A 12,459-nucleotide genomic window follows, 5' to 3' on the forward strand; every position below is an offset into this window, starting at 1 on the left:
AGAAAATTAAAATTCTGGGTCTTCTCATTGACGCAAGGAGCAGTAACGTTACGGCCCTGAACCGTCTGACAGGTCAGTACTTTACAGCTCCTGGGCAGGGTCTCAAATCGAAATGCAGGCCTCAAGGAGGACAATCTCATCAGAGCATATCATGCATTTTTCATCAGTCATGTGACGTACATTGCATCATACCTGAACTGGGGGAAAGGAGAGAAAGCTAAGCTAAGCGCACTTATGCGCTCCGGACTCAAAAGGGCTCTGGGACTCCCGCACGGAACGAGCACCGAACTCCTCAACAAGTTAGGACTTCATAACACTATGGATGAGCTCATTGAGACACATTCGATGTCACAAATTGCAAGACTCTAACACTAAGCCAGGGTGTAAAATTCTAGATGAAGTCGGAATACTGCCTCGAGGAGGAGACGTCTCTAAGTTTAAATACCCAAGGAGGTGGAGACACAACTAGTTGTAGACCCCATACCTAGAAATATTCATACTGTCCACAACAAGGACAGAAGGGACGCAAGGGCCAAATGCATTCTGGGTAAACTGCACCAACAACACAGCTCAGCTCTTTTTGTCGATGCAACTAGTTATGGATCGGGCAACCGCTATGCTATTGCCGTGGTCGATGAGAGCGGTAAATTAATAAGCGCGGCGTCACTAAGAACGAGCTCCATTCATGCCGCCGAAGAAGCAAGCATGGCACTTGCGATTACAATGAGAAGAGGCTCCACGATTTTCTCCGATTCCCGTAGAGCTATTAGAAATTACTCAGCCGGCTTCGTCTCAGTGGAAGCACACAAGTTACTTATACACAGTATTAATAATCATAATTGCGACCAACTGGATAGCTCACACCTAGTCTGGTTTCCGGCTCATCAGGGCCACTCGGTCAGCCCCAATGGCAGCAATCTTAACGAGCAGGCTCACTCTGCTGTGCGAGATCTCACATGCCGCGCATCAGATCAGGAACTGCTCCAGGATGACTGCGGCTCCTACAAAGACCCACTTACTACTTTTCACGAGATCACCTCACACTATAGGGACGGCAGGAGGTTTTTCCTTCCTCCCCCCCATCAGAAGCTCAACCAAGCTCAGGCAGTCACATTAAGAATGATTCAAACTAAATCTTATTCCACACCTTTTGTGCTTAACAAAATTGACCAGGATTTTCCCGCGGAATGTAAAAGTTGTGGACACACTCCATGTCTATTTGATCATATGTTCTGGCTGTGCCCCAACCAAAGGGCTTCGGATCTCAACAGTGAGGAGGACTGGAGTCGGCGCATATTCAGCGAAGTCCTCCAAGATCAACTCCTGGCCGTCCGGAGAGCTCACGACATCGGGAAAGCCTTTGGCCTACCGGTGCCTACGTGGGCGGAGCCACCGACTTAGCCTGGGGCCTTGTGCCCTCGGACCCTAGTTTCTCTGGACTAAAATAATGTTCTTGCCATGCCATGCACCCAGGGTGCGTCGACACCTATGTAAGTCGTTATCGGGTGGTCTCTCGCAGTGGCAATGGTTGCTAAAGTCGAAGCACATCGAGGTAGCCCCCGACATGTTCGAAGGGCTTGGCCTTGAATTCTCTGTAGGACACGGATGTTAGTTTTCTTAGCATTGTACAGAACTGAGATGCAATGTCGCAAGTATCCTAGGTAGAGCGTCCTCTATAGTTGAACCATAGATGTCACTGATGTGCCCCACGTTTTACCGGCAAGAACGCCATCCCCTCTGTGGTGAATTGCGAAGGAGGCTAGCCTGCCCACCGCGGCTCTGAAGCAGGTCACATTAGAACTTTTGCACTGATCGTACGCTAATCGAATCCACGTTTTCACGGACAGTTTTGTCTCGGAAAGTACGACGGACGCCACTGTTATACGATCTAAATCGGTCGTCATCAAGGTTGATACTTTACACGTAACGAAATCTACAGGTTCCGTACTAGCCGCTCTTCGTGGTGCTGTTGAAAACACAGAAAAATATCCGCCTAGCAAATGGACAATACTTTGCGATTCGAAAGCAGCCCTCCAAAGCTTGCGGGCTTCACGATGTGGTGATTTGCCATTGTGCTTCTGAACGAGGACATGATATCATCTTTCAGTGGCTGCCGGGACATTGTGGCATCGTTGGTAATCACCTCGCAGACGACGCTGCCCAACGTGCCCAGGCTGGAGCACCGACACTCTTTATACATTTATTGAGAGTAGACGCTCCAAGAGAGCTTCGCAGTCTCGCTCCTGCTATCACGTTCAGTAACTGGCATACACCACATAACGCTAACCGTTGTTTATACAGCCTCGACCCATCACTGAAACTGAATATACCAGCAACCCTTTTACGACGTGACGCAACACTGCTGTGTCGGCTATGGGTAGGAGTAGCATTCACTAACTCCTATAACTATCGTATTGGAATGGCGGACTCACCGATGTGCGGTAAGTGCAAGTGTGAAGACAGCAGCAGTAATTCTGTGCCACTGCTCTCGAAGATTGTGAACAAGCACCCTGTATGGGAGCCGAAACGTCTTGGTTTCTTTTATTTTAATGTTTTTAATCGGCGTCCGTTTTACCTTTGACACCGTCACTCTCCAGCGTGCCTTGAATAGACTGGACGATAGGCCATTCACAGAAGCAAAGGTGTGGGGAGCCTGGCCTCAAAGTTCATTAGCCCAGAAAGTCATTCGAGCGCTTCTTCAGTAGCTCAAGGCAACAGACTTGTGTGCCCGACTGTAGGCATCCTGCAGCTAACTTTGTGCATGCGAAAGTGCATACAGATTCATGTCTTCTCTCTCCCCCTCTCTCTGACTCCCACATATCCCTCCTCACCTGTAGGGTAGCAAACTGGACTGAGTTTGGTTAACCTTCCTGCATTTCCTTCCTCCCTTCTCTCTCTCTTTCTCTCTCTCACGAAGCGTGTTGCCCCATAAGTTAAAGGTAGTTTAATGTGGTAAGTTCGAAGGTCCACAGATAGGAAACCACCAATCTTTTTTTTTCGTATCACGTGGTACTAGGCGGTATGCATGATAAAGGCTTGCTACAATTATTGCAATACTAGAATGATCGTCGTCTCAGCAGGAATTATCGCGAGTACTCAGTGGTGGTTCATTTGTGCAGACCATCTCTGGTCGAGCGGAAGCACAAGTTGCAGCTTCACACAAGTGAGAAACGCGTGATAGTCATAGAGATTAGATTTTCACGCGCTATGGCTCAAAGGTCATGGCGATAAGGTGCCGAAGATGGAGTCGAGGGCTAGATACCCGTCTGCATTTCAATGTGGGCTGCACGTGAAGAATGCTCGGATCCAGTGCTTTCAGTGCACTTCGAAGAACCATTGCGACGTCCCTCAAAGCCAAATGTGCATCTTTGGGGAAGTAATCACCACAGTTCAAATCTTCTGAAAAATTCTGCGCGCAATATAATGTAAACTGTTCAAATTTCAAACTGGGCCGACTATAACGGCCGGAACCATCGGATCACTGCACTCATCCGTCAATGAGTGTTTATGGAAAACATTACAACTAATTTTATACCTGCAATCAAAGCCACCCACTTTTGTTTGCTCACCCAACAAAGCGCAGTTTACGCATGCTGTCATTTAACAAAAAGTAGGTAAAGTGACGTAGTGATGGTTGCAGGAAACGTTCGCAGCGATCAATGAACAGTCTCGTAAGGATAAGTCTTGTAATTTATCGTGTCGTCCACTCGGAGCTGGCACCGTTAAATTTCATTCACATTGCCGCGTGCTTCTGACAGTCGCGTGTCCTGCCCCACACAAAGCTAACAGGCGTGATAAAGAAATTCTGGTGCTCGTCGACGTGCGTGCCTGAATTCGGCGAAGGGCCAAGTTCGGTAGCATCTAAGCTAGGTCCGTCATTTAGTGAAGTGCTATTACTTTATTTTTGTTTCAATGCGAGAAGATGGTGATGATTACTTACTAGGTACTACGGCAGCTATATAAGGTATTACAGCGAAGCGTTCTTAGCCTATCGTCCCGGTTTTTTTGGGGCGCTGTTGGCTGCTTCTGGATCTCGGCAGATATGTTTTTGGATATATATTTGTTCCGGATGAAGGTACGAGTGAGCGGCATTTATACTCGTTGTACGCTGACAAAGTTGCACGTTTAGATACGCCTCTGTTCACTGCTGAAAAAAAATATATTCTTCTTAGATTGAACAAATTCGTTGATTTACTTAATTTTTCTCGATTTAGGTATTCGGTAGATGCCTCTGAATGTGAGGCCATTCTTCGCCAATTCACCAGACTGGTTATATGCTACTGTGACTCAAGCTGAGTGTTGCTACTTATTTGTCCTAGTTCTATGTTCGCAGGCTTGTCATTGCCCTTCTGTTCTCCACAAGCATCATACATCACCTTCGTCATCGTGGCATCGCGCGTAGACTTCTCACGCTTCGTCCACCTATTCTGCTGTTTCAATTTTTGGCATAGCTTGTTAGTGCCGTAGCGCGTAAAGAAATAAATTGCATGAAAAAGGCATTGACCTATGTGGTGCGTAAACCAACAGATCGCGTGCGATTTATTTTTCCCTAAGATGAAATTAGGCACAATTGTGATCATCCCAGTTAGTTACAAAGCGTCTAATTAACCACTTCACTAAAGATACGCTTCACCGAAGTTGCAACGAGTGCGCTTGGATCTCCATAAATGTATTTTGTTTCCGTAATCATTTATTTATTTACATATTGTCAGTATCCGACAGCAATAGACAGAAGCGGGATTAGCATAAATATTGTTTAGTGTCCTTTAGAAGGCGGCACAATCATGGGCCGCTGCACCGGAGGCTGAAGAGGGATCCTAATCACTGTTTGTCGGTGACAAAAATAAACATAGGAAATATTAGTGCACTATGACGAAGTGTTCACGTTAAAGTAATGATCATGCACCGATGAAACACAGGCGGGGGCAGACAAAGATAATTTTGAAGAGTTGGGTTAGTGCAATGGATCTTGGTGTAATGAATCAATTTCGAAAAAGCAGCGAGAGTCCCTAGAACAAATTTCGCAGTAAAAATTTCAAACTTTTCTATTTAGCTTCTTACTTTGCACAGTTGAGCTGTCCAGGCTTAGAATGTCTGAGTTCAGGTATGAGTGTGGAGAGCATGTCATAGTAGTTGAACACCTTGAATGGTTCTGCAATGAAGACTCCCTTGAAGCCCACCTGCCGTGATAACAGAGACAAGAAGCAGAACGAACGGAAAAATTATTTAATGGCTCGCTGATAATGGGTGTTATTCTAATGCGTGCGCGGCAGGTCACGCATAAGATCTCTGACCCCACTACCATCATTAATAAAGAGGTCAAATTTTAAAACTCCTCACAATAACATTTCGGCGCGCATTCAGAAAGGCAAAAATGAAAATTTATTCGGAAATCGTATTGCTTTCTCCCACAAATCACCCATGTCATAGACGTTGGTATGTTACACAACACCAGCGAAAAAAGGTATACGAATGAAAAAAAAATTCTGAAAGCATACAAACGGGCGAACACGAACTGCATGCCCTTTATTAGGCGGAAAGAACAAGAGTGCAAAAAGAATGAACCGCCCATGGTAGCTACACATAAAAAGGCAAAGTATTGTTAATGCAGGCCACCCAGTTTTAATTTCTTCTCGCTACTGCGGTATTATAAAGACTGAAGTAAATAGCACTAGTCAGATATTCCAATGTTGTGGGATGCCTCAGTAATAAGCAAACTCATTAAATCAGCTACAGGCCATACAAGTGTGAGCGAATAAACTGCAAAACAATAGGCAGCAGATCCAACGAGTTGCAATCTACAGGTTGCCCGAACTATCGTGCACCAAGATTTAAAGATATGCAGATTCCATGTAGCTGAACAGAAACAAGGCAACATTATTTGCGATCGCATGGAGACAGTCAGATTATTCTTTCCATTCAGCCTAATTACATATATTTCGTCTAAAGTACTTAATCAGCTACTCAGATATTATAATTTGATGAAAACTGTCAATGAGAAAATTGCAGAGGAACATGAAAAGCTCCCGATACAGTTTTCTATTGCTCAGTACGCACTACATAAAAGTGTTTTTCCGAGGGTGTAAACAAGACCGCGAGCGCACGAAAAATTATCACGCGACTGGCCGCTCGAAGCTTGAAAAAAAATTTCTTCGACCTCTCCTGCAGTCTTCCTCCTCTGGACCCCGGTACACACCGATGCCCCGCTCGCAGGCAACAAGGCGGCCTACACCACGGCTTGAGATCTCATACGTTGAGCCGCCGCCTCCGCCCCCGAGAGGGGGGCATCGGATCTGCCGGATCGGGACACTACGACAGTAGTGCAGCAACAAGAATCACAGTAGGCGTGGGGCAATAGCCTAACCATGTTCAGGGATCTCACCGAACACTACAGACTCGAAAGACGCACATTCCCGCCACCGCACGATAATTTGAACGGGAACGAGGCCGTAACATTACGATTGCTCCAGACACATACCTACCTAAGCCCCGTCATCTTACATCACTGCTACCCGGGTTTATATCCAACAGATGCGTGTAAAGCTTGTGGACAGAGAGCGAATGTGCCGGCAGCAGCGGTAATCAATGAATAAGCAGAGGCAAGGCTGAAAAGACCAGGAATGAAGAAGGACACAACGCGCCGGTCCTGTCGTTCGTGTCCTTCAGTCCTCGTCTTTTGCGCCTTGCCTTTACTCATTCAAGCATGAACCAACTAGCCCAAGCAAGAGTTTTACTTGAGCGGTAATGAAACCGCCTGCGTTCGCGACGCGTCCATACTCGCGGCCGTTGCCACAGTACGGGAAGCCTCGAGCTCGCTTCTTCGCGACGCCGCGCCGGCTGCGGGCGCCGCCGGGGCCCTTCTTCATCAGCGTCGCCGCCGCTGGGAGGCGGCTCTCAATAGTTCAGAGTTGGCAGACCAGCTCTGGGCCATACGGCAAGCCGAAGATCCCGCTCGAGTCCAAGGACTTCGAGTCGTCACCTGAGGCCACCACAAAAAAAACTGCCCGAACCATTCTTTATTAAAGTTTCTTCTTCTTCGACCTCGTCGCTACCAACTGATGTCGTTGATGTTTGCCGGCTGAAGTCATATTCCCCTTCTAGCTCCTCGAGTGCATAGCAAGCGCCACGACGGCGCTTCATGTTACGGAGCGATGCGTACATGGACGAAGGCGCTTGCGCGTGCAGCGGATCTTCTCTGGCCCTGGCTTTCTTTGTAAAAATTGTGTAATTATATCCTTCGCCTACATCCCGCCTCCGTCACAGTACTATTACACGTGCACTGTAATAATTTTTACCCGTGATTACCGTTCACCGAACTATCACTCTGGTAGCAATATCGTTGTTGCGCAAGACACATTTCCCGCGTCAGCGACTTGCCGCGTGCACTCGAGCGCGTTCCAGGACTAATGTGAGCGACTGCTTTGTAATATAGCGCGAGGAACGTAAAAGAAAGATGCGAATTTAGCCGCTCGAAAAGCGTGGTTTACTTCTGCGAACGCCAACCACGCTTGCCGCTGTCGTTCTGGCTAAGTGTTGCTTTGCTTTCGATGCTCAACTGCGTTCAAAGGACAGTTTTCACGGTTCAGCTTTTTTTTTTAGAAGTGATTTTTTTCCTCCTGAGCATGTTATATTGATGTCACAATATATGCAAAGAAATATTCAGACATACCGAACTTCAACTTCTATGTTGTCATAAATGGGGGCAGGGCAAAATTTCTTGAAAGAAGAAAGCTTCTGAGGACTACCAATATCTTAACTCCTTCCGCTTCAGCAAAAAAAATAAAATTGATTTGCTAACACTAAAAAACTACAATTTTATTCCGACGTACAGGAGGAGAACATAGAGCAGATGATGCGCTAGTAAATTCGTAGCAGTTTCTGCAGGTTGCCATTTTAATTTACCCTTAGCGGTGGCTTGATGATGATGATATGTAGTGTTTAATGGCGCAAGGGCCAGGTTTGGCCAAAGAGCGCCATGACAAGTGGTGATGTTGACGATGTATTATGGAGATGTGACTTGGCTGTAAAGTGGCCTAAAAATTGTCGCTGTAAAGTGCGTAAAATCTACGTGCTATAAAATTATGGCGATGACTAATGACGATTACTATGAACATTAAAACCCATCGTAGAAGAATGATGCGAAATCAAAAATATGTAGGATGTTAAAATTACTTGGAGCACTGCTGCCTCGCCAGAGCCCTTGAAAGACAAGGGCCTAGAGGCATGTGCTATACTAAAGAGATATCGCAGCGGCATCCTCTGAAGAGAGGACCCGCTACGAACATGTGGGGCTAAAAACATGCAGGACGACATCTTTCAGGAAATTTAGTACTGTGTTGGTGTCAAATAAAGGTTCTGGGCCGAGTAGCATTACGGGATGTAGGGGGATGTGCTGCCGGTATGCTAGGGAAAAATGTTTCCTTCTTTCAGATTGGGCTGCCCGACACTCCAGGAGGACGTGGAGGACGGTCAGCCTCTCCCCGCATCTACCGCAGGTTGGAGGATCATTTTCAGTGAGTAAAAAGTTATGTGTGCCAAATGTGTGTCCTATTCTGAGGCGACAGAATAGGACATCTGTCCGGCGTGATTTTGTTACAGGAGGCCAGAAACCTAATTGTGGCTTTATTAAATGCAACTTATTATTTGTTTCCAGGTCCCACAATCGTTGCCAGTAGTTTCGCAGTTTCATTCTTAAGAAGGGTTTCAGGTCTGTGACAGGGACTGCAGCAGTAGAATTAACAGTGTGTGATGCAATTGATGTGGCCATCTGGTCCGCTAGAACGTTACCCTGGATGCCCCTATGGCCAGGCACCCAGCATATAACCACATCCTGGTTAGATACATATGCTTTGCATAAGACGGAATAGAGTTCAATTATTATAGGATTTTTGTGCTTACAGAACGACATCAAAGACTTCACAACACTAAGGGAGTCCGTATATATAACTGACTTTTTGAGTTTTGATTTCCTTGTATGCTTCACGGTCGACAATATTGCGTAGGCCTCAGCCGTGAAGATACTAGTTTCCGGATGCAGTAAATCGGATTCCGAGAAGGATGGACCGACGGCTGCATATGACACCCCCTCGCGTGACTTCGATGCGTCTGTGTAAAACTCCGTGCAGGAGTGTTTGTATTGCAGTTCCTGGAAATGCATCTGGATTTCAATCTCTGGAGCGTGTTTTGTAACCTGCATTAAAGATATGTCGCATTGTATCATCTGCCACTCCCAAGGAGGTAGCAGCTTAGCTGGAGGCATTAGGCGGAACTCGAGGAGTGGGACATGCATTTCATCACTAAGCTCCCTCACACGCAGCGAGAAAGGCTGTCTTACGGAGGGACGATTGCGAAAGAGTGTAGCATATGTCATGTCATTAACGGTTTTAAAACAGGGATGTTCAGGATTTGAGTGGACTTTCAGAAAATATGTTTGGCTGATGTACGTTCTCTGGATATGAAGTGACCATTCATTCGATTCTGCATATAAACTTTGTACGGGACTCGTTCTGAAAGCTCCTGTGGCTAAACGGATACCTAGATGGTGAACAGGGTCTAGCATCTTTAGCGCACTTGTAGCGGCAGAATGATAGATCACGGCACCATAATCTAATCGTGAACGGATCAGGCTCTTATAGAGATTAATTAAGCACTTCCTGTCACTACCCCACGATGTATGGGATAGGAGTTTCATTAGATTCATTGTTTTCAGACATTTTTCTTTAATATGTTTAATGTGGGGGACGAAAGTGAGTCTGTAGTCTAATATAACATCTAGAAATTTGTGCTCTTTGTTTACGGGTATTTGTTGTCCACATAGTTCTAAGCAAGGATCTGGGATCATTCCTCTCTTTCTTGTAAAAAGAACGCAAGAGCTTTTGTTAGGATTGATCTTAAATCCATTATTGTCTGCCCACATTGAGACTTTGTTCAGTCTATGCTGTACCTGCCTCTCGCAGACTGCGAGGTTACAAGATTTGAAAGCTATTTGTATATCGTCCACGTAGACAGAATAAAAGATTGCCGGTGGTAATGAAGCGCGAAGCATGTTCATCTTCACGATGAAAAGTGTGCAGCTGAGCACGCCTCCTTGGGGTACACCCGTTTCTTGCATAAAAGGTCGTGAAAGTACATTGCCGACTTTTCCCCGGAAGGTACGACTGGACAGATAGCTTTCTATTAGGTTAAGCATATTTCCATGGATACCCATTTCTAACAAGTCTCTTAGGATTCCGTAACGCCACGTCGTATCGTACGCCTTCTCCATATCGAGGAATATGGATAAGAAGAATTGTTTGTGTACAAATGCGTCCCGGATATTTGCTTCTACACGTATAAGATGGTCATTTGTGGAGCGCCCTTCTCGGAAGCCGCACTGATAGGGATCAAGGATTTTGCTCTGTTCAAGGAAATGAATGAGTCGCCGGTTACTCATTTTTTCAAACACCTTACAAATGCAACTTGTGAGGGCTATCGGGCGGTAACTTGCCACTGAGGAAGGGTCCTTGCCTTGTTTCAAAACAGGGACCACAATGGCTTCCTTCCATGCGGTTGGAAGGTACCCTGCATCCCAAATGGTGTTGAAAAGTGTGAGTAGTGTAACCTGCGTGTCATTGTGTAAGTTTTTGAGCATTTCATACATGATTCTATCAGATCCTGGTGCGGAGCTGTTGCATGCGCTCAAGGCAGCTCTCAATTCAGCAATACAAAAAGGACGGTTGTAAGGCTCATTCTTTCGACCTTTTCTTATTAATGGCTTATGTTCTTCTGTTTGTTTGTATTTGAGAAAGGATTGTGTATAATTTGTTGGACTTGACACGCTCTCAAAATATTCCCCAAGTGAGTCTGCCTGGTCTTGCAGTGTATCGCCCTGTGTGTTTACCAGGGGGACTGAGTATGTTTGCCGCCCTCTAATCCTATTAACTCTGTTCCAGGCTTTGGCCTCATCCCTAAACGAGTTAATACTCGATAGATACTTTTGCCAGCTTTCTCTTCTGGCCTCTCGGCGGGTTCTCCTGCCTTGGGATTTTACTTTTTAAAAGTTGACAAGATTTTCTGCAGTGGGCGAAGCGCGCAGCAACCCCCACGCTTTGTTCTGATTCCTACGTGCGATTCTGCATTCATTGTTCCACCACGGGACATGCCGTTTGCATGCCGAGCTGCTTAATTCACGTATGCATTTAGATGCGGCATCTATTACGAAGGCTGTGAAGTACTCCACAGCAGCATCGATTTCTAAAGAAGACATGTCATCCCATGATATACTAGTTAAGTTTCGGAACCTCTCCCAGTCTGCTGTGTCAATCTTCCACCTAGGAGCGTGTGGTGGATATTCCTTTTCTTTAGGTGATCTTAGCAATATAGGGAAGTGGTCGCTGCCGTAAGGGTTGTCGGTAACTTCCCATTCAAGTTCAGGCAGTACAGAAGGAGAGACTATACTAAGATCTATTGACGAAAAGGATCGGTTTGCAAGAGAAGTAATATGTGGGTTCTTTCTTATTGAGAAGGCACGCTCCAGAAGAAAAAAGGAACTGTTCAACAAGGCGACCTCGCGCATCTATACGAGAGTCGCCCCACAGGGAGCTGTGCGCATTGAAATCGCCAAGAACAGCATAAGGTTCTGGCAATTGATCGATCAAGGAGTGAAATTCATGTTTGCTCAGTTGGTAATGCGGGGGTATGTAAAGGGAGCAAATGGTGATGAGTTTGTTTAGCAGAACAGCTCGCACCGCCACTGCCTCAAGGGGCGTTCGTAGCTGTAAAGGTTGACATGCTATACTTTTATGAGTGAGAATCGCCACACCACCCGATGATGCGACGGCATCATCGCGATCTTTGCGAAACGTAACATACGTACGGAGAAAGTTTGTGTGTTTGGATTTTAAGTGTGTTTCCTGTAAACACAGCACTTTTGGATTATGTTTGTGGATGAGTTCTTGCAAATCATCAAGGTTTCTAAGAAGACCTCGGACATTCCACTGAATTATTTGTGTATTCATTTTTAAAGTAAATTGGTGCTGTGTTTACGGAAACGGAAGTGATGCCTTAGATTACAGAGCTCTTTCGAGGCCCTGTAACCGGGGTTTTGCTTTTTCTGGAGCGTTCGAGGGAGCCTCGCCGCTCCTTAGGCGCTTGGTGCGCCTTGAGGGTTGGTGTAGTGTCCATTGCCTCTAGTGAGGCGCCGGACACGTGCTCTTGCGAGCGAGATGTCAGGGAGGGTGCCGCCTTGGAGGGCAAGACCCCTGCGCCCACGAGCCCGGAGGTCGATGGGGCACCCTGAGGAATTTGGGTGCGCCGGCTGTTGCCAGCGCTAGAAGGGGCGGGGGAGGGTGAGGCAGCCTCGGCTGCGCCCACCTTCGGGGTCGGTGGCCCTGTCTGCTGGGTAGACGGGGCAGCGCTAGCTGCAACCGCCGCGGGCGCAGATGGCGTAACTGCCGACTCACGGCTTGTGGGTCGGACAGC

At 46.6% G+C, this 12,459-nt stretch overlaps 1 protein-coding gene across 1 annotated transcript in view; it reads right to left on the reverse strand.

The window, feature by feature from the left end:
- LOC142587404 (medium-chain acyl-CoA ligase ACSF2, mitochondrial-like) overlaps nucleotides 1-12,459 on the reverse strand; it is a 200,813-nt gene that overhangs the window by 102,967 nt on the left and 85,387 nt on the right. Inside the window, exon 5 of the mRNA XM_075698398.1 lies at nucleotides 5,062-5,180. Coding sequence (XP_075554513.1) covers nucleotides 5,062-5,180 — 119 coding nt within the window. The remainder of the gene's footprint in view (nucleotides 1-5,061; nucleotides 5,181-12,459) is intronic.

This window comes from Dermacentor variabilis, chromosome 7, assembly GCF_050947875.1.
Source record: "Dermacentor variabilis isolate Ectoservices chromosome 7, ASM5094787v1, whole genome shotgun sequence".
Taxonomy (NCBI): Eukaryota; Metazoa; Arthropoda; class Arachnida; order Ixodida; family Ixodidae; genus Dermacentor; species Dermacentor variabilis.